At 28.7% G+C, this 24,676-nt stretch overlaps 1 protein-coding gene across 2 annotated transcripts in view; it reads right to left on the bottom strand.

Moving 5' to 3' along the window:
- The window catches only part of LOC105257226, a 110,284-nt gene that overhangs the window by 13,803 nt on the left and 71,805 nt on the right, over window positions 1–24,676 (bottom strand). The window contains exons 1-3 of one of the 2 annotated variants that reach the window (XM_025413519.1): window positions 13,161–13,210; window positions 11,243–11,353; window positions 9,213–9,326 (exon numbers count right to left, since the gene is read on the bottom strand). In XM_025413519.1, coding sequence (XP_025269304.1) covers window positions 9,213–9,282 — 70 coding nt within the window. In that variant the 5' untranslated portion in view covers window positions 9,283–9,326; window positions 11,243–11,353; window positions 13,161–13,210. Of the gene's footprint in view, window positions 1–9,212; window positions 9,327–11,242; window positions 11,354–13,160; window positions 13,211–24,676 lie in introns of those variants that run through there. The other variant, XM_011267692.3, reaches the window with a different exon arrangement.

Raw genomic sequence — 24,676 nt, 5'->3', positions numbered from 1 at the left:
GCATGTCCGTAAAAAATAGAGCGAGTCGTTCGTGCAACAGAAATCGAAAATTGACCCCTTCTATCAAGTTATTTAAAAAAAATTCCGCTATAAAAAGAGAGAGAGAGATTGTTGAATTCGTATGCTGCTCGGGATTCCTATTGTCACTTCTCGATTTTTTCAAATAAAAAAAAATAGATAAAAAAGAGAAAAAGATAGATCAACTCCGAGAAAATATATTGCGAATAATCTCACTCGGGAAATAAAGAAAAGGTAAATAAATGGAAATTCTATACTAAAATAAAGAAAAAAAAATTCTTTAATTTTTATTTCTTCTCGTAAAATCTTCAAATAGCTCTACTTTAAAGAGTTATGTATTTCTCCCTCATCTAGGGGTGTTATCCGATGAAGCATAAAGAAATCGAAGTAGGCTATACATCAGGTCGTGAGAATTTATTGCTAATTACTTTTCCATGCCGACCTATTCGACCGCGAACGTCATTCGTCGTGAATTTATCGCCATTATTTTTATACTCCCTTGTGAGCACCTGGCTAAAATGTATGCGAACGTATTCCAACAATCGCGATATAATATGAAAAATATGATTTATGATTACTGGTTGTCACACAAGATTTAAAGCAGTCTTCAAAATAAAAGAAAGAAAGATATATATATATATATATATATATATATATATATATATATGTATGTATGTATATATAATTATGAGCAGAAGATATCGCGGTAATATTCCACTCGATCGTTAACTTTACTATTTTGCTGATTTGCAAAATGTCATAATTGACGCTATAAATACAGTGAAATGGCAAATCCGATTGTAATTACGATTGCATTTTGCTAATGGCAATAATATTAGTCGTACCATCATGATTTATGTGTCCGCGACAAATAATTACTTCGATACTCGATAATTCAATGCTTTAATCATTGTACATTTATAAGATTAACGAAAGAAATAAACTGTAAAAGTTATAATTGAGTTTGTAACAAAAATTAATTATACAGAATTATTAATTCTTATTCACATAAAAAGATGTATTGTATCTGTTAAAAAGTCTATCTTTAATCTTTACAATATCTTTACAATATCTTTACAAACTATTATATACAGGATGTCCCGAAACTCATAATCAATTTTTCAAAGACAGATTCCTGGGATCATCCGAAGACGATTTTTCCTCAACGAAAATGTCGAGGCACTAATAATTTTCGAATTATAAGTGATTGGAAATAAGGGGTTTTTCGTAAACTAAGCTTTGTAGGAATAAAATATTAACAAAACCACATTCTTCGATTAATTTTAAATAAAGTTTACTTTAGTTGAGTTTTAATTTAAGGCTTAATTGCAAAGATATATGATGACAAAAATCGGGAACATGCAAAAAATGATGGCCTTCATCGACATTTTTGCTGAGGAAAAATCGTCTCCAAATGATCCCAGGAATCTGTCTTTGAAAAATTGATTATGAGTTTTGGGACACCCTGTATATAGTAAAGGAAATAATATAACGATAATATTCTTTAAAATAATCCTTTCAATTCAATTATTAAAATTAAAAATAAAGATCAAACTTGCTTCATTTTGCAGAGAATCAGGTACATTTTGAATTGTGTAGACTGATCGTAGGATCGAAGTTCCACGAAGTCCAGGGAATCATGCTTGTCAACTACACGTACGCTAACGTTCAATGCAATTTCCGTACAATCAAACAGTAAATATGGGTTTGTTATACGCTACTGCGACAGAGCAACGCATCCTTGTAATTCCACATGCAAATTCTACGCTGCAAGATCACGTCGCGTCAGGGATCAAATCAATATCAGGCAGGTCGGATGCTACATCCCATTGAATAACTTATAGCTTTATGTTCATAATTATTAACGCGTTATCATACATATCACGAAGAAAAAGGAAATATTTCATAATTTATAAATTAGATTTTTTATTTCATCGAAACAAATTATCGCGCGAATAACATATAATGCTTTGCATTATTTTATTAACATATTATATGAATGGTCATGTATATTGTTAAAAATGCGTAATCCTCTCATATTGTATTTCGTCACGTAATATTCATTACGCATTCACCGTACACGTTCAAATGAATTATTAACTGAATAATCCCAAATGCAATACGACGAAATTTTTATAGGGATATAAATGTTGCAAATAATTCTGCACGCATGGATAAAACATATTTGCTTTTTTTCCGCTCTTTCGCGATGAAATTTATCTCCATATAAAAAATTAAAAAATTGATATTATTCATGTATCAAAAATGTTTTAATATTTGAGACAATTAGTTTTAGATTGAGAATCATTATATCTACGGTATATCGCGGAAGATAGAATAGACATTTGAGATTAATGTGTAACAGATAGATAGCCCGATAGATAATAGTAAGTAATGTAAGAGGAGTTGCTAAAGTACCACCAGATGAGGATTCTGGTTTCCATGTATATCTATATATCCGTACGATCTAGGTAGCTCTGCAGAATCTGGTCATCCATCTACGTTTGTCAGAATACGAGTCGCGTAACGTTATGAATTATGATATTGCATGCGACAATGCGATAAGTTGGAGGTCAAATTAAACTGACAAGTCCAAATTGCGTTAAAGTTAAAAGTTCAAACAGAAAATGTAGTTTTGATGGAATGTATTAATGCAGATATCTGAGATTACGCTGTAAAATCACAAGAACTGAATATTCAAAAGCATCGAGAAATATCATCATCTTCGAGAGACATCATTAAAAATTAGAACGTTAAAAGAGTATGATATATACAGGAAATATGTCTATACTTTTTATTTGTATACAAACAGAAAAACAAATTATCTCTACAGCATACAAGCTACATACTATATATAATAAAATTTCTGAGAGAGATAAAATTTCAATCTTTTCATACATCCTTTGAATCCCGATTTAGAGAGATAGATTGTGTCATTTATAGCAATGTTGCATAGACGTTACAGTGAACGAATATTCGTGCGGTGGCAAACTTTATTATATCGAGATACAGTTTTTGCCAATCGGTGTACTTTGCAGAAACACGAGGGAGAGTTGATAAATAGTCATTGTTCGCGACCTGTTACAGGTCCTTTTTTGTGTTCACTTAAGCCGTGCAGCGCACACAGCGATTCATAAAACCGTTCAGAGTATTTATTGGTAAGCGTCGAATGTATGTAATTTATTTTATCTTTATTTCTGTCACCTACTATCTTTCTAAAAATGTTTTAAACGTTTGTTGTAAAAATTACATAGATATCTTTTCGTTTAATAGATATAATTGTAATGCGAATAATGAATTTTTTGTTAAGTCATTATGGTACAAAGATCTTTTTTAATACATTAATATGCATATACTAACAAATAGAATAATAAATAGAATAATGTGCATAGAATAATATGCAGAAGTTTTAATAAAGACTTAGAAGTATAGAAATAAGCATTGTGTGTATCGTGTGTATGTGTGTCACGTATTATGTGTCTGTATAATCCAATTAGCCTTTTGTTCCGTCGTACTAACATCTTAGAAAACTCGCTATTAACAATTAGTAGTTTCATGAGGATTTTGAAACTTGTTTCGCTTCAAGGTTCTTCACAAGATTTTTCGTTGGAATAAATTTTACTTGCGGGAAAGAATATTACTTTGTTAAACTTTTGTATACAATTTCTAGTATCTTCAACATTATCTGCATATATATTTAATGTTTCACTTGTACATCTTTTATAAGCTTTTCCATTAAGTACATTCTTTAACAACATATGTATTATATAATATATAACATAATACCCATTTTCTCTTTTTTCCTCTCTTTGTAATATTTTATGGTCTAATCAATTTTTTAAATATTAATAGAACAAGATTAATATGAGAAAGGCAATTTGTATCATATAAATAAGACTTTTAAAAATTAACTTTAATTTAACTTGACAACATATGTATTATATAATATGTAACTTAATATTACCCATTTTCTCTTTCTCCCTCTCTTTATAATATTTTATGGTCTAATCAATTTTTTAAATATTAATAGAACAAGATTAATATAAGAAAGGCAATTTATATCATATAAATAAGACTTTTAAAAATTAACGTAAACGAACTTTTGCTACACTAACATAAGAATAGCTCTAAATAAAAACTCGATCCGTCTAAGTATTATTATTTTGCGAAGTATATTCGTCTCTATAACGCGTTGATAGAAACACAGAGAGAGAGAGAGAGAGAGAGAGAGAGAGAGAAAACAGAAAGCACCCCAATCAATAGCCCGTGATGAACAGTTCAATGGCTATTGGTATAGCACTGCCGGCGTCGGTCGAACTTTATGAATTATTCAATGTTAGCCGAGTGGACTTCGATGTATTTGCTCTTAAACCGAGTTCGGCTATATACCGCTTGAGACACTCGCCTGATCTCGTCCCTTGACTTGGATATCAAACGTCATAATTCGTGACGCGTCCTATTGACCCTTAGTAAGTCAACTCACACGTAGCGTCGTCCCTCCATCGCTGCCTGATCGCATCGCGCGAGATAAACAGGAACTTGGTGTTTATCGGATATATTGTGAAAGTTTATCTCGAGGAAGAATGTATACGCGCAAAAACACGTGAAATTTTCTAATAGCTTTCCCGTCTGTTGTCAAAAATTGCCGATAATATTATACATTTCTCAAACGTAAATTATTAAAAAATATCAAATAAATATATAATTATAGGATCTATCAGATATTAAATCAAAAACACAAATAAAAGATTTGTAGAAAGAGAACGATACAAAAGTAATGACAAAAGTTTGTCAATTTGTACCATTAATATCAATTAAATTAGCTTAATGCTTTTTTTATCGAAATTACATTTTCATTACATTATCAAATATCCATAATACTGTTACTGTTACTGTTACTATTATAAAAAATTCCCCAAGACAACACTGTTTAACATTTAATTGCTCGTTACTATATCTATTAGATGTATAGTGTTGTACTACTAACAAATTATGGTTTTCAGTTTTGATTCATAACGGTCCGTTGCTACTTCTCATAGCAGCTACATATAACTTTTTATAGTTTGCTTTTCATAGTTGACTTTACCAACTTTTTATAGTTGACTTTACCATCGATAATATTTCCGCTAACTACCAATATTCCTACTGCTATTATCCTTTTACTATTAATGAATAATTTCATGGGTATAATAAATTCTTTTTGCACAGAAAATTTTTCATAGATAAATCGCTTTGTTATTAAATAAAATAAAAGCAAAATGGATATAATGATATATATGTGTATTATTTCTTTATTAAATAAATTTTTTGGTTTTAATTTGCGATGTTATATATATAGATGATAAAAAATTGCAAAATAATATAATTGAAGCAAAATAATATAATTTGCGCTGATTACCATGTTGTATATAAAGAATAAGCATAAAGATCATAACCATTTGTCATTAAATCATAAATTGCTAAAATTATTCCTGTTTTGATTCCTAGTAATTATTGAAAGTAATAATTATTGATACAGATATAAAGGAAAGAGGAATAGACACAATAGGTACTTATTATTAGTAAGACTATTTTCGATTAGCTCTTGAATATCAAGTAAAGACAGATTGTTTTTATTTGCAAACATTTGCCCTACAAATCGCATCTCCCTCGTCGCGCAAATTTAATTAGATCGAGTCGTTCGTTATGAGCCGCTATCGAAGTCTTGATAATATTGAGAAAGAAAAAATATCGATAATAATCATAGCCATGATCCGTGATATATAATCCGATAATTAATTATCGTTGATAAATTATATTCGAAATGCATTATCGGTTACATTATCCACGCGAATAAATATGAATAAATACATGATACGTTAAAAATCTAATAAAGCATTTGTTCGAATTGCATATTATGTGCATTATGTATTTTTATTTGCACAAATCACAAACTCTCATGTGATTTTTGTGTATTAATTCGTGTTGCCTTCACAATGTCATAAAATTAGATTAAAGTCGAATTTTAAGATTCTAAATCAAAAGTTTTATAATTTAAACAATCTTCCAAAATTTTCCTTATATAACTATTAATCATTTTATAGATAATCAATTCATTTATAAATCATTTAAATTTTCGTAAATTTCGACGCTTGCTGCCTTTTTTAGAATATATAAAATTTAAATATCGTTATAATATTAATTCAATCATAATTGATTTAATATTTCCTAAATTTCCTAATTTGAATCTTTCAAATATGCAGAAGGAGAAAATGGCATTAATTCCCGTAAAGTAATTAATATATTCGGCGTATGCCAAGTGTTCTTTTCATATTTTAATAAGTTCTGCCTAAACTTCTATCTTTTAATCTCGTTAGCGACATTTTGCATTCTACGCGGACTGCGTTTATATTCAAGTTCGTAACGAAGCATTTACGGTAGCTTCGTGGATTATTATTAATTATACAAGAAAAGCGGCTCCGCGCTCTCGACGTGACAGTTGCCGATCTAGAATTTCATATTAATTAATACAACAGAGGCGCGTGGGATACTCTCATGCGCGTTATTATTAATTTCAGTGCGCACTGAACTCGCTCGTCGCAAACTGTTTCCGCATTATAACTTCATCCGATATGAAATTCACGAGAGAACCGCGCATTATTTTGTGATATATTATTATATAAATTATTATGGACTGCGCCGAAAAGAAACTATTGAAACAATAATAATACATTATCGGAAAATAAATATGTAATCTATATTACATATATTTTCTTTTACCAATAATATATTATAGAGAATCGATAAGGATCAGAATAAAAATAACCGCATCTCAGATTTCCAGACGAGCTATTATTGAAAGCAGAATTAATTAATTACTGGCAAAAATATAATACGTTTTAATTGTATTTGCTTTTTGTTCGCGTGCTTTATATATTTATACACACACATATATATGTTAAAATATTAATATATTCGTAAAACATTGATACGTACGAATAATAATTTTTATTTTATAATTTTTATCAAATTCTGTTATTCGTACAATATACATGTTTTATAAATTATTTGTGTTCAAAGTAAACAAAGAGTAACAATTCATTACTTTACATCTTTTACTAAATCGTCCGTTTTGCCTCTTATATTGCCAATGTGTCAAGCCGATCGCGTTATAAATTTTAAGAAGCTTAATTCCGCGTAATTACCAAAGTTTCTAGGTTGCCTCGCGCACAAGGAAGCAACTACGAAAGGGAGCAGAAAATGCGAAAGTAGAAAGGAAGAAAGAATGAAGACGAGGGGAGCCACTCGAAAGTTTTTTAAAACATGCTGGCATTTTTAAGGTCGGCCATTATTTACTTTTTCCACAAAGTCGGCAGACGGTGACTTGCAATAGAAATTAGAGGAGGACAGGCGGCCGCTACGAAATCAACGACATTTTGATTTATAGAGCAAAGATGGAAATCCTATGTCAGGAACACGCACACATTGAGGGTTGCGTCCCACGAGACTCTCAGAAACTTTTATCCCATAGTGGGGCCAATTTTTTCGATCTGCATCTCGATCATCATCGCATGTCGTTCGTTCGTAAAAGAGCACTCGCAAGGGTACTTTTTCATAAGATTTATGATGTCTCGATGCTGGAAAAATGGAAACTGCGACGAGAAGAAAATCGATCGTTTGGAGCGATGCGAGTCTACATTTCACTATTACTAACTGCACGAAATATATCATTTTTTACGAAACTCAATCCAATGATTGATTCTAATTTTTTAATAATATTAACATAAATTATTGAGTTAAAAAAATAACAGGTTTATTAATTTAAAAATGTAGATTAATTTAAAAATGTAGTTTGTTAATTTAAAAATGTAGATTAAAATGTAAATTAAAATTAATTAATCTAAAAATCTTCCAATTTTTGCAATTTGATTATAATCTTTTATCTTTTATCTATCACAATCTTATATGGAGTTAAGTTCACCGCAACACGCCAACAGTAATTTTTGCAAAAACTATTCTACAATTGACGAGTGATCGAAGCTCCTCCGACAAGGACTCTCGGCGTTGGTGGCGTGAAGAGTTGACGCTATTTCAGGAAGCCATAGTGATTACGCTTCGGTCGCCAATGAGAGCTTATCTCAGCGGCGGCTTCTAAAGAAGATGCCTCTATATATATAGTTTAAACACCCGTTAGTCGCCGCCAACAGCACTGTTACCCCCTTGACCCATCCCATAACTAAACTTAGGGCTCGGTAAGTTATTACATCGTGAAAATAAGAGGAAAATTGGAAAGCGGTTTAACCGTGAAAACGGTGTCAATTACCGGCAGTGTCGGATACCGGTTCAAGGGAGGAAGAGAGACGACGGCTTGCATCCCTTGCGCAAGAGGATGCTTTTACGACGCTAACACAAAGGACGATGCATCGAGGAGCGATCCTAACGAAATGTTTCTCGGTGGTAATTTTCTAATGATATTATCAGGCAAGATTGTAATTACCTAGGTAGAGGTAAGAGAAGAAACTAATTTATTGCGATCGTCGAGAGCAAAGACAGCGCAGTGCAATCTGATAAAACGAGAAGGTAATTCGTTATACGCTGATCAAGGGTAATTTGTAACGTCGCCTTTTAGGAGTGAGTGATAGCCGTCGCGGTGCAATGATAAAGTTTGAGGGATAAACGTGAATAAAGAGTAAACATGATAGAAGTTTGTAGGATTATCGAGATTACTGGAAAATTTCTGACATCAGCGCACATCAGCATCTCGTATAAAGTGGCTTTTGCTATTTAAATGTATACCTGAATGTATGCAAAATTATTATAATAATTTCTTCTAATACGACATAATTTTTAGATTTAGTTAAACTAATAAGGAGGTAAACTAATAAATAGTTCAGGCTTTTATCATAATTTTCTTATTATTGTTTACGTTTATAATTATCTATATTAATTCATTCATTCAATAATACAAGTTGATAATATAGTTTCCCTGTTTCATAGATATTCTTGGCAGAGTTATTAATTTACCAGATTTCATTCGCTTTTGTTTCCATGTAATCAAAGCAACTATCAACAACGTACAATGCCATCAAGCTGTGGCCATTTATTTTGATACTCGTAGAACCATATATAACCGAGCGTGTTTACGCAGACTAATAAATTTCGCCAGCTCCCGAAACTCCCTTCGAACTTTATGATAAAGCGCTTGTGTCACTTACCAGTAGGTGTACATGGAGTTCTTGCCGCCTCTACAAGATCCTCGCGACTTCCTGGCGGCGCCTCCAGCATTGTCGCGCTGCCGAAAAATTTTTTCACGCACAGCAGGCTAAACGCTAAAAAAATAAATTTAACGTATTGTATATCACATACATAATATCTAATGCTTTATATAATATTCTCATTATTCTTTTTCTTCTTAAAAAATAAGAAAAATAATTAATTCGTTTTTCTTATTAAAAATTAATAAGAGCGTTATAACTTTTAATCTTAATTTTTTCACAAATAGGCCTATATTTATATTTATATGGCGAGTAACGTATTAAATAGAGATATTTATATCTTTCACTATAAATCAGTATGAGAAAATGTGAAAAATGTTATTATCAATATGAAATTATGAGCACAAGAAATTGCTTTTATTTATATTGATGATTTGTGCATTCTTTTTTATATAAAATGATTTTTTATATAAAAATTTTATATAAAAATTTTTTTTTATATAAAATTTTATATAAAAATTTTTATAAAATAAATCTTTTTATATAAAATGATTCTATACTTCACATGTAAAATGTAGCATAATATAATATATCAATATATAGTTTGTTTTTTATATAACTCTATATAAAACGATATAATTAGAACACATTGCAGAGATTGTTTAGTATACTTTTAGATGATTTTATTTAAACGATTAATCTACTTGACATTCTATATTCTCATTTTCAGGAAATTAGATATGCTATCATACATATTTATGGGCAGTGCTTTATTAGACCTTTTAAAATTTAGCAAGAGCACTGTTCTAATCGTTTCATGTCAGAATAAAAAGGATTAATAGTTACAGTATCTGTAACCTAATTTTTACTATTTCTTTCATAATCACCTTTTAAATATTTTTCTATCGCAATGTTATGACAAAGAATAAATATTTTACATAATCAATATATAATTAATATATAATTAATATATAATTTTTTATATTTTCTTTTAATATATAATTTCTGAAAAAAACATTATAAGCAAATAAGAGATTTTTTAAAGAACAAATTTGTTTTTTAACATATATATAATTTCAAAAATGAATTCAATGATTAGAATTTGTCCAAGCTTTTAACAAGAAATATTCATCAAATATTATCGAATATTATTCATGTTTTTATTTGTTGAAACGCTCTCTTTTTCTTTCTCTCTCTGTTCCTTTCTCTTAAAAACCAAAATTTATCAAACTTGGAAATTGAAGTTTCAGTGAACGGAACGATCGCCGCTCTTTCCGTTCCTCATTCGTCATCCGGCTCATACCATGATACGTACGTGAGGTGAAATTTGAACGCTTATACAGTATAGCATCTCAAGGAGATCCAGATACACACACATACACATACAGAATTTTATTTATTAAAACTCGTTTATCTTCACTGTGTAGTTTCTCGTGTATAATATCCTGCGATCCCTCCGATTTCTCCGGAAAATGCGACTTTTCCATTAAACCAAAATCCAGCGTTGTTTAAAATTGGATTAAAACCGAAATTGAGGGCACATATTTTAATCTAACAGCATTATTTATCGTGCACGAGCATTTATATATTAATACAATAATATTATATTAAATTGCGCATACACACACATATCCAAAATAAATTACTTTTATCAAAAATGAAAAATTTCTATTATATTTAATATTATATTTATTTTTAATCTATATATTTATTATATATAACTTTATACCGTTATCTAAAATTTGATAAATAGGAGAAGCGTAATCATTTTTTTAATTTAAAAATGAATGTGTATGTCATTATATAATTTAGAAAAAGAATTATGAAAGTGAGAAAGAGAAAAAGAGAAAGAGAGATGTAATCACGACAATGTAACATTATCTCGTATATTTTATAATGCACATATAACATTTATATCATGCAAACTTTACAAATTAATGTTTAATTCTATATTTCAAGATATAACATTCTGAATAAAATATATATAACCACACTATGTAGATCTCACGAAATGTAATTTGCTAACTTACCCCGCTTCACGTCTCGCCACGTGTTCGTAATTTCGCCGAGTCTACCCAGTCTGTGTGGTGTCCGTCCATATATTCCTCTCACATTGTTCAGATGTTTAATTTCTTTCAATTCTATAACAATAACATTTAATAATAAATTTCAGTAATATTAACTTCAGCACTATTTTTGTTTAATGATTAATAATATAATACTTTATTTTTATATAGTATCCCAAGTAAAAGTTTTTACGATATGATTATTATATTTTTAAATATAATATTTTTTTTCAAATGTGAAACAAAATTGTAATTAAATATTAAAAAAGAAAAAATTGCAAAAAACACAAATAATTGTTATAAAACAAATTTATTAAATTTGAAATTTATAAAACTAACTAAACTTTATTTGTACGTATAAATTAACGTATAATTAAACAAATAATTTTACATTAACCAAAGAAGTTGTTAATAGAAAAATAGACATGATTTATAAAACTAACTAAACTTTATTTGTACGTATAAATTAACGTATAATTAAACAAATAATTTTACATTAACCAAAGAAGTTGTTAATAGAAAAATAGGCATGATCGACAATAATATGTATGATGTCGAGCGGATGGTTATTATTAAAATTGCTCTAGCAAAGACACCTTCCTTCAAACTCAAGGTACTTCCCTTTATGGCATACTCCGTCAAATTGCTCGTCGCATGAAGTAAATCGAGAGTTCCGCGTCAACTACTGCTTTAGACTCATCTCCCTACCGTTTACCATTCAACGAGGCTTGCATTTGCAGATCAGTGCGCCTCGGTGTGAATAGATGCGCCTCCCACTTGGCTATTTCTTATACGAACAAATATATGTACGAACTACCTTTCACCCAGCTTAATAATGGGTCTTCATTAATGTTTCAAAACTTCAACTCTAACTTACAATAAAACGCACATTGTAATAAGTCTTTATAGTTTAATGGGTTAAAAAAATAACAATAAATACATTATTAAAGTTTAGAGCGTTCTTGGAGCAAAAATTTAAAACTTGTGAAAACTTTTAAACGAACTTACAGAAAATAACTGCGTATATATAGAATACAATAAAATTATGATAAAAATAATGATAAAAATATGATAAAAATGAATACAAAAAAATTATGATAAAGAAACTTGAGATAAATAACAAAAAAGGAGAAAATATTAAAAATCAAAATTTCTCTAAAAATTAGCATTATATATGTCAACAAAAAAAAAACAAATTATATTATATATTTTTACACACCCATAAATACATACATACATACATACATACATACATTACATATGTGTAACAAAGTTAATTCTTCTGCGCTTTTTTAGCAAATACAAAATAATATTCTTTAATAAATATTTTTGCAGAAAAATGACAAAAAAATAAGCACCAATTAAGAATATATTCACAAGCAAATTTTGTAATATAAATAGAAATTTTTCGAGTTTCGATTCTCTTAATATTATTTTTTCTCTCGTGAATAATCTTAAAGAGTGCTACAGTACTTCTAACTTACGAATTGCGAAAAGTAATTAAGCAGGAATTGATAATTATTAATAATCACACAGAATAATTGCATTGTACATCTTCTGATATTCTTCTTGCGTTCGCGTTCAAAAAATATTACGACGATATTTAGTATGTTGAGAAATGTATGCTAAATATCACTGAATACTAAAGACGTTAAAATATATGTTTATATAAGGTTATTTACTGAAATATAACATCACTCATTTCAATCGATACTTTCTATTATCACAATAATCTGTTAAAAATCACGAGATAAATAGAGAATCGCATTTTGATATTACGTTATATTTCATAAATTGAGTTAATGACTAGTTAGGAAACAATAACTACAAGATTTAATTAATCGCACACATTTAATCAATTGTAATCGTAGTGAGTACTTACATTTTTCGTGAAATACGTGTGTCATCGCGTGAATAACAATAAAGTAAAGGATAACACAACGAACGCCGAATTTTTCGATGTATAGCGCGCTGTTTATATTCGGCAACCTTGTCATGTATGTAGTGAGAAATAACAGAAAAGCTTGTCGTATTATTTCTTAAAGTACAATTGCAAATATTAGAAGATATTAAACGTTTATAAAAAATTTTATTTACTTTATATTTACCTTGACATTTATCTTTAATTCCAACTCATATATTTATTCGCACTTATACCATAACATATAGTAATCTTGTATTTTATACATTATATGAAGTTATTATTGAAACGTTAATTATTTTGGAAAATATTTTATATAATTTATATATAAATATATATATATATATATATATATATATATATATATATATTGCAGATTAATGTTGTATATCATAATTCCACGATTATATCACAAAGTAAAATTATTTAAATTTAAACATTATTTTTTACTTTATTTCTGATTAATTTTTAGTAATAAATTTACGAATATATTATATTATGTGCGTGTAAAATAAAAAATATCGAAAGAATAAAAAAATTAATTTTTTCTAATTGTTTATCAATATATAAAGATTTGTATCTATGCAATAATAAATGTAGCAGTAAAAATATATAAATACTATTCTTCTTCTTTATATTTTGCTAACTTTATTTTTAATTTTCTTAGTTTATCATCTATATTTATCTATAGTTTGTCTATATATATTATTCGAAAAATTTTTTCTGATAGATAGTTTACTGATAGTTAAACTTCAAAAGAGCTAAAATCTGAAATATTTGTTAGTATATACATACGTATATATAGTTCAAAAACGCTAGTAATTCCTGCATTTTATGCTATAAAATATAGATAAAATAATGTAGCACTCTTAAAGACTCGTTACAATCAAGAAACATTTAAAGTTAGAAAATTTAGATTTTGAAATAATTGTGAATAATGAACTATATTCTTATAAATTTGTAACTATTCTCGCTTTACATTTTATTTGTAAAAATATTTAGTAAAGAACTTTCTTTTGCATTTAAGAAAGTCTGAATTTAATTAGATATATATTCAAGTAAATAAACTTTCAAATTTAAAAAAAAAATTAAATTAAAATTACAATAAAAAGAAATTCTCTATTTTATTTTTATATAAATATTCATATAATTTTTAGATGCAAGGAAAAAGATAACAAGAGTAGCTAATTATTTTTGTGGTTCAAGAATAACAAATTTTACTATCATAATAATTGATTGCATTACAGAGCAAATGTAATTTAGCCCATTTGCTATACAACTACATTCTACAATAGCTAAGTTGTATTAATTTAATTTCAATTAATCAATGCCTATCGAATGTCACACGAACGAACACCATTGACGGAGCAAGAGACCAATTGCGCAATTTGCTTACGGGAAAGGATAATGTGCGTTTCGCACTGAACGGGAAAATGCGCGTAATCACACGAAAATTCGATTAGCGAAGTCCCAGGATGCGCGATGGCGATAACAGTTAATTGTGCGTTTCATTAGCGGACGCTTCCGTACGGCCGTGCGCGCATTGTAGTTAAAACGTGGCTTTAACTGCGAGTAACCCGATAGGTTTTAAGCCGGTATTCTGTGTCGGGTACCTGGAGCAAATTCACCCTGAAATCGTTAACCTCGTTTCTCGCCGGCGAAATCCATCTGGGTCTCGCCGTAACTTAAACCGATTTGCGTAGCAATCAATTAATTTAGAGGCTCGACACATTCGTGAAAAAAATTCGACTAATTCATCTTCATATTCTATTCCTTTTTAATATCAAATCTAATTCTTGATGAGATAATCATAAGCTCTTACGTAATATTCTAGTCTAATTAATTGTCAAATATTCCAGCATAACTTGTTCTTTGAATTTTTAATCAGAATAACTTTAATCTTTAATTGATGACGTTACAAAAAGTTAAAATATCATGCATTTTATGCGTTAAAATATCATGCAATTACACATTTTGTCGGACACGACATTTTTCATCTCAAACCAATCAAGTGATATAAATCTTTCACTAATTATTCTATGTCACTCATATATACGACACAAAATTTTATCTCATTTTTGTCACCATAACGTCTTATGAATACTCTTTATCCGTGAAATAAAAAAGTGATATTAATTTAGTTATCCATCAAGAGTATAAAAAAGTTATTCGTTCGTAAAAAGTTCGCTCGCTACTTTATTTTCTCGCATACACTTTAGCCAAGAGAGAAAACCCGCGATTATTATCTTCGACGTTCCGAACTCTTTGATGTGGCTGTCGACGCCTTTAAATCAGGCTAGTGATTAAATTGAAACGTGAAGCGACATATATTATAACTTTTATATATTGATACTTTTTCTTTAAAGAATCGTGACATCGCAGAAAATATGCGGTATCTCTGATGGTAGTTGACCTGAGAATTTACATTTATTTTTTCTACTTAATATAAAAATTTAATATGAAACATAATAATTTTTTATTAAAATTAGTTATTCGATTTTAAGCCTATATAAATTCGTGTTCGATTAAAAATGTCTTTTAACGTAATCTCACCGAGAGATATACAAACTATTTTCTTTTTAAATCTGGAATAAAATGTCTCTTTGTAGGAAAGAATGAAGGAAAGGACATTTAAGTTATCTGCATTCATTCTCATGCCATTCCCATTCGTAGTATGCATCGCGCTGCACATTTACGCATACAACCGTATCTGCAAATATATGTATATGTATACGCTCTCGCGTGACACGCAATCTGGATGGATATATAGAGCTGCAGCAAATGACGTGACAGGACATAAACCATTGTGAACTACGATAGATGCGGAGAACCGTCATATTGAACCTTTTAGCTAAATTATTTCCACCTTTTTGATGAAAACATTGTAATTCAAAGCCAGAGAAAGAAAAATGTTTGCAGGAAAAGTAATGTATTAATATTATTTGATCTTAATATATGGCACATTTTAATATTATAAAGAGATTTTACTTATTCTAATAAATTTTTATTATATTTTATTTATTTTATATGAGAAACAGATTTTATTATTATTTCAATTATTTATTATTTTCATTTAATATCCATATTACATTAATAAAGATTGTTTTTAATAAATAAGCATTATATCTCTTATATTTCTGTTATATAATAAATTATAAATAATTTAAATGCATTCAAAATACTTGATTTATAACGTGAGGATCATGTTGAAGAGAAAGCGAAACATCAATATGAAAGACAGAAATTAGATGATAACTGATTTATAGCCTTTATCGATATCGATACGAAATCATAAATCTTAACTTGACATTTATTTTCTTGCGCTTTGGCAGCATTCCTATCCTGAAGATTTAGTTCGAATCTTTTCGTGTATCTCTTCCCTCCATTTTATCATGCATCCAATCAATATTACAATAATATATATTTATATTATAATTATAAATTATATAATTAAATAATTATAAATTATATAAAAAATATAAAAGTATAATCAAAAACAATAATAATATATTTTTGTTTTTGATTATACCTTTATATTTTTTATATAATTTATGCTCGTACAGTATAACTATTTTATAATCCTCGGCTCTCTCGCATACAGGATGCGCATATTATTTTTATGCATTCAGCTTTCAAGATTTTCATTAATTTAGAAGCTTATGGGAAATTTTCATCTGTACATTATTAATAAAAGAGATTATGAGGAGAAGCTTAATAATTAATACCACAATGCGTATATTTAATAACATTTTGAAGTAAAAATAGAAAATCATATAATTCGCACTTAATAATTATTAAATTTTATTTTTATTATTTAATTAAATATTGAAAAATTTCAATTTTTTCAAGAGATAAATATTGTAGGTATAAATAACACTATATTTTCCGCTTGTTCTCGCTCTTGAAATGAGACAATTAGAAATTATTATTCTTACCATATAAAGTGAAGATTATAAATATGAAAATAAATTTCTAATTGCATTCAGTATAATCGGTTTATGCCGATGCCATAACGCGGTCACGCATATTAGCTTTTCATCGAGTTATTCTATATACAAGCATATACAATAGCGTTCTTAACTTCTACAGCCAACTTTCCCGCGATCCCACGGAACACGGAAAACAAAGCGACCGCATATACTTCCGTGGTATAGCGAATACCCTCTATCGTTCTGCTTTCCCTTTTTCAGCACGATGTCGACCCGATAATAAAGTTTCGCGAGTGTAGCCGCGTTTCGCTACCAACAACGCGGGGAGAAACTTTTTCCTCATACTTTCATTTTGTTTGATTATCCGAGGACGTCATATAATAACCACGTTATTGTTACTGGCGCTAAGAAAACTCTCTTTTTTACGTCAACTCATACAATAAATTGCGAAATTAATTTATAAATCTGTGTTTGCATTTTATCTCAATAAAAGTTTATTTCCAAATTGAATTAGAAAATAAACTCTCGATGAAATAATAAATATATAGAAGCATTGGAACAATAGTTGTATCAAGAATGAAAAATATAAATTATATAAAATATTTAGATATTTTATATATTATTAATAATTTTATATAATATAAAGTTAAATCCATTATAACAAAATTTTGATATTAGAATTTTAATGAAATTTAACAAAATATTTAATATTGGAATTTTCTTATGTGTGCCATAAAATTTTATATTTTGGAGTTTTATTTTTAAAATTTTAGTCTTCTTTAAAGTATAGCCAATAGCTATATGGTAGTTTATATTTTATGTAAAAGATATTTACCCAGCAGCCCTCAAATACTTGTCGGAAAAAATGTAGCCATGTATTCAAATCGTATATTCTAAAATTTTCCAGGTCGCGTATTATTAGATCCCGCTTAAAGTGATTCTACATTCTTTTTCGTAATCGCGCTTCCATTGTTTCAGCTGCATCTCATATCAGGGTCTCAGGAGATAGTGTATTTTCCGTTGCTTATGTTCAAAAGAGCTCAACGGTATTTTCCAGCGGGCATTTCGCGAAATAATATAGACAGGGCTTGACGGGTACGCGGTTTTATTAAAAGTTCACGCAAGAGTATGCGCGGCAAAATTATTAAACAACTAGATATTAAGTTCATTAAGAAAACTAGTCGACGTCTTATTATGATTTATTAACGTTTAGTTTGTAAAAATATCAAAGCTTCTAGCGAACGAATAATATCTTTGGACATCTGTTCTATCATGTAAAAAACTTTTTAAAAAATTTTGCGAAACACAAACGACTCAAATAGTAATGCCTTCAATAGATAGACTTGAATCTGTTATGTTCGACGTTGATGTGAGATTTTAATTTTTTTTATATTGTACAAAATAATTAAAGATATACAGAGATGTGGAGATCTTTTTATTTAATAATTTCACAGGCGAAAGATTGTTTGAAAACAGTAGTATGCAACAAGAAATAATGTAAAAAGAACGTGAACAATATTTTATTTCTTATATTTAAAAATTTTATTCAATAATATATAATAGAATTTAATTATATAATAACCAGTTTTGTGAAAGATTATTAAATATTATTATAAATTATTAAATAGAAAATCGCTATTTAATAATGAACATATTAGCGTATCCCAAATCGTTTTATATCGTAATCAAAAGAAATTAGAATTTGACAATAACATCGAGTGTAACAAATGTAAACCTACTGTCTGTCTATCGATGAACATTACTACTTAAGTCGTATACGGAATGGATATTTCTACTTATGCCTGGTTATTGCGGGTTTATTGCCGCATGTGTTTTCTTATTTCATGCTACGATAATATTACTCAGGCGCATAATGTAGATATACAGTGCATCAGTAAAGGTTGTTTTAGTACCTTAATAAAAGTTGCGGAAATAGAACTTGCTGAAAGGGATATAACTGAACGCAAAAAGTTGCGTTATTTGCGGAGAAGAGGTTCTAAAAAATTAAAGCAAAGGAAAAGACATTTCAGCGATGTTTACTTGAAAATATGAGAGTAGACGCAAACTAAAAGAAAGAAGAAATCGTGGTAACACGCACGTAAGTTGACATGTCGAAATGATGCGGTATAATATAAGAGTACAGGTTATCTGTCACAAATGCATCTCCAATATACACTTTCACGATCCAACGTAATATATGATTTATACCCTTCATAAGTCAACGGTCTGACACGAGAAATTGTTGTATCTCACTCAAGTTACATTGCAAACGAATGCAATATTTGACAGCTTCTTTATTTCTTTCAAATCTTCTGATTTAAAGATATAAAAAACATTATATACATTGATATCAACGAAAAATGATCACTATACTTTTGGTATATAGTGTTTTAATTGCATAAATTCTTAAATAATTGTATAATAAATCGCGAATATATAATTTTACAATAATAATTTTATCTCTAATTGTGCATTATTAATTTTTTATTTTCTGCAGTTTTATATTATCTCTATTTTTAACTATTCTTCCTTGTTTTCTCTTCGCTTTATTTTCGCAATTCACGCATGAGTAATGGCGGCCAATTTGGCAGCTTAGCCCGAGCAAACTTGGGAAAACCGAGGAAGTGTACCAGACACATTGGGTAAACAGATTTCCGCGGACGATGAGAACAACCATGATGGAAGGACTGGAAATTGGAAGGCCGAGAATCTCAGGATTGAAAATAAACCTATGTGTACGAATATATATTAAACAAATAGAGAAAACGTTTTCAAGATAATAAGCGCAAAAATCGATGTTTGAAACGAGTTTAATAGTTTTAACGCGGAATAATTGATGTACTTAATAAATTTTAAATTAAAACTTATTTTAAAAAAATAAAATTATTATTCAGGCAATATTATTTATTCAAGCAATATTATTTATTCAGGCAATATTATTTTTCTATCTATTAATTATTTATCTTTGTGGCAGATAAATCATTAAATCTCTATAATTGAAATTATTTTAAAATTTATAATATTTTTTCCAATTTATTTCTCATTAATCCTACTAAACTTATTCTGTAATAATTTAATTTTTAACAATCTTATATATTTTTAAAAATTTGTCAAAATTATATATAAAATAATATTGTAATGTAAGGATATGAATGTAAGAAAGTAGAAAATCGAAAAATCTATATGAATAGAATGAGATGTAAATATATTCATACGTTTAAATGTTTATATATTATATATAATAGATGTCAGTTTCTATTTACTAACATCCGTTCAAGTTATTTTAATTCAATTCAAATTCAAAAATTCAACAAGAGCATGTTAAATGAAGAGCGTGAAAAGTCATGCGGTTTTATCATGACATAAACGAATTTACGTGAGCGGTGTAACTGGCGGTTATGAAACAACTACAATTCAAAATCGTACTTAAAACCGCAGATATCGGAAAATTAATAACTGGCGCGATGTACCTACTATCAGCGATCGATATTATTTTGAGAGCAACATTTATTCACTTTTCTCTTCTCTCATAATATTTACCATTGCATAAAAAGATAAAGCAACAATTTACATATATGTATACTATTTTTGTAGATTAAAAATGGATTCGATGCCAATTCGACGCTCGATCGATTGATTTTATTACATCAGAAACACCCACTATCCCGCAGGAATTCTTCGTGGTACTACTGTCGACTTTTTACATAAATCTAATGCTCATCAGTGACGGAATCAAATTCAATTTTTACTGTCAGGAGTTTCTGTAATTTCCCACGAGTAATACTTGCTAAAATAGTACTAACTCACTCTTTATTGTAATCGATTTTCTGTCAATTGCGGACGTCATTTTTTCGAACTCTATGATTATGTAAGAAAAAGAAAAGATGAGAAAATCTGGAAAAATCGGGATGGGATTACAGGAAAGATCTTTATGAAAATAATAGGTCACATATTGTTGAGACTTCATAAATTCTGCAACATTTCTACCGATGCATTCTCGTTGCACAAAACTTTCATGAAGTATCCTCTCAAGCGTGAAAAGTTTCCGTGCAGAAAACTTCTGACAGTTACAATTTTGACGTTTACAAACACCTGCAATTGCAACGCATCGGGTACAATTCGCATTCATCTATGATGATTTTCGTTGGCACGCCAACGCGAGACGGAAATACGTTTTCGACGGAAATTCCCTGAAGTTGAAACGTCGAGATAAAATGCGTCGTTCGAGATCTAAGTAAAGTTAACATATTTCTTCAGCTTTTTACGATATTTGTGCCACATCGTTACATATTACATAAGCCGTTTATCGCATCAAAAGATTGTGCAATATCTAGTGTTCTAAGAATTACTTTTAGACATTTTTAATCTTTATAAAATAAATAATTTGATGTGACTTGTATATTTCTTTAAAGAAAAAGCAAATAAGACAGAGAGACAAAAGATGATAAATAGAATTAAATGATAAATATTTTCTTATAACATAGCTATTTCTATTTCAAAATTACGGAGGAGATAATCACGGAAAGAATGTGATTTAATTTATTGTCTCTGTGCAAATAATAAAAGAAATATCTTAAAAGCATTATGACGCAATGTTGACTTATCTCGGAGTTGCTTTGTGCTCACAAGAGAGAATGATAATAAGAAATGACAGAGATGGGTGATGTGTGTAGAGACATATAAGCCAGCATCAAGGGGACGAAAACCGCAGGACGAAAGATAACTCTATGTCACTTACTTGTAAGATAAAATTTACGGTTATTCTAGTTTGCCAACATTATATTCCGCCCTGTACTTCCATAGATTCTTGCAAACAAAATAATCAAATTAATTATATACTGCTTCATTAATCTAGAGTTTAAGTAATGTCTTAGTGCTTCATTAATTTAGAATTTAAACATAAATTTATCATTACATACAAATTTCACAAATATCTGGGTTTATATTTTAAATTGCCAATAAATACCCGTAGTATAAAACCCGTAATATAAAAGTTATAATTAAAAAAAGTAGTATAATCGAATTCATTGGCCACAACGTATCCATCATTATTTAAGTTACGATTATTAACGTATACTCTCTTGAATAATATATAATCAAGTTTTTTACGTTACTTGATTTATTTAATATATCTCTTCTTTCTTTTTTCATTATTTCTTCTTTTTTCATATATTTCAGGATCACGAGATTATTATAATTATTAAAAAATAATTAAAATTATTTTTTAAAAAAAATAATTAAAATTATTTTTTAATAATTATAATAATTATAATAATTTTTTAAATTATAATTAAAATACAATTTTCTTCTTTCCCTCTATTAACTAATAAAAGCTGCATAAAATAGTAATTTCTCATAATGAAATATTTTTTTCGAATAATCTGGGAAAATTCTCTCATAAAATCCCATTTTCGTTATTATTGTTATAGTCGCCATGCGACGAATATTAACTCAGCCACAAAGTAAGAGATAACGATACTATAAAAAAAGTTGTCACTATAACAATGAGCAATCAACGAGTCGACTTTTGCATGTAAATCATAGTTAGAAGTTTGTCATTATAGCGATTTGTTATCTGGACTGACACAAGTTCTAAGTCGATACCACAGTAAAATTCTTTTGCAACAAAAAAAGAGAAAGAATATCCTATTCTCGAATATGGCACTGCCGAATTCTTAATTCGCCAATACATTAGAGTTAACCATTGACAGTCTGTAATTCAAATCCGCATCTCATATTCTCATGTGTATGTATTGGGAGAAAATATATGTGAACACATTTACACGCACGTATACTCGCACTCACGCACATCAAATTCTAAGCAGCTTAAATAAATATGTACGAGTAATATCAAAGATGCAAATAATGAAAATGTCTCAGAAGATTTCGTGAAAAGTTGTATATTACAGAAAATTTTTTTTATATAATTAATCTTTATTTAAGATTATAATCAACTAAAAATATGTTATTCAACTAAAAATATGCCATTTAACAAGTCAATTTATGTCATTTAGTGAATCTTTATATATTTAGTATATTATAATTACCAATATACATATCAATATGATTACTAATTTATTTTATTTTGAGATAATTAATATATATTTTTAGTAATAGATACTTTTTATTTTAAAATAATTTATTATATTCCAACGGTACATTATCTTTCTGTATTATTATCTTTGTCTGTATTATTATTAATTTTTTTCTGTTTATTTTTATTAATGTTATTAATATTTTTTTACATAACAATGTCTCGTTGCAAAGTGACAATTGGATATAGAAAAATCTAGATAGCTGGAAATTGCATCTATAACGGAACAAATCTTATTTTAAAACGAGCGCATCCAATATCCTCAATATTACTGCAAAGCATTCGTATACATCAGTATTGAGTGAACTTTTTTATACACGCAAAGTTACATAATCAAGTTGTATTTAGAATATATTGCACTGAAATTTAAATATAAATATCAAATTATATTAAATATCAGATATAAAAATCAAAAGCTTTTTTAAATAAATAAATAACTTTATCACGGGATATTGCTATGATAAATGTTTGATATTTTTAAAAATATCGTCGAAAACTACAGCAATAAGAGTTCTATTCTAAATTTACCGAGTAATGTTTTTATGTATTCTTGAAACTATTAGTTATTCGAAACCAAAACCTGCATATGAACTGCAACTTTTTCGAGTTTTCAAATGCTACGTTTTTATTGCGATATTTTTACGAGGATATTTCTAGTTACGATCCTGTACTATTCATGTTATACGGAAAGCTACCATTCTGTCATTCGGTGACAAATAGAAATGATACAAGCTCCGAAAGGGTCGTAATCAAGTGACATAGTCAGAGATCGACCCCCGAGGTGCAGCAGTTCCATTAGTCTCGATCTCTCGACGCACATTTTGCCCTTTCAATCGAGGCCTGGTTACATTGGGAAAAAAGCTCTCGAGTTTCTCGAACACCGAAGAGATCTCCTGGGACAGTCTGAAAAAAGGGTCAGTCTGAAAGAGATCAGACTAGCTGAGGTGTAAAACTCGCATGTATTTTTCTTCATTGTTGGTTATTTATCCTGCTACCATCAAATGAAATTGATCACAAATATAAATGAAAGTAGATAGCAATAATCAAGAAAAAGTATTGTATAGTGTTCTTTAATCATTATGAAAAGATTATTCATTTTTAAATCTGTTTAAAATACATGCGCATATTAAAATTTGTAAGTAAAATTTATAAATTTAAGAATTTCATAAATTTTCTTCACATATACAACTGTAGACGTATATTTTAAAAAATAATTGTTTAAATTATTTAATTTTCTTCTAATAAAAAAATTCAAAAAGTTAAACAATTTAACTTATTTTAGCTTCTTGTATTCTTTGGCATCATGATTAAAAGAGTTAAATGTTAAAAAAAAACATCTCATCATTCATTGACTCCAAATGAATACATTTGCAAAAAGGCTCTCGCAAAACCGCCCGGTTATTGCTTTCTACTTAAAACTTTTCACCACTTTTACTTTCGCCGACTATGTAATA

The sequence above is a fragment of the Camponotus floridanus genome, unplaced genomic scaffold, assembly GCF_003227725.1.
Source record: "Camponotus floridanus strain SB8 unplaced genomic scaffold, Cflo_v7.5 scaffold11, whole genome shotgun sequence".
NCBI classification, from domain to species: Eukaryota; Metazoa; Arthropoda; class Insecta; order Hymenoptera; family Formicidae; genus Camponotus; species Camponotus floridanus.
This window is presented reverse-complemented; position numbering and strand designations above follow the sequence as displayed.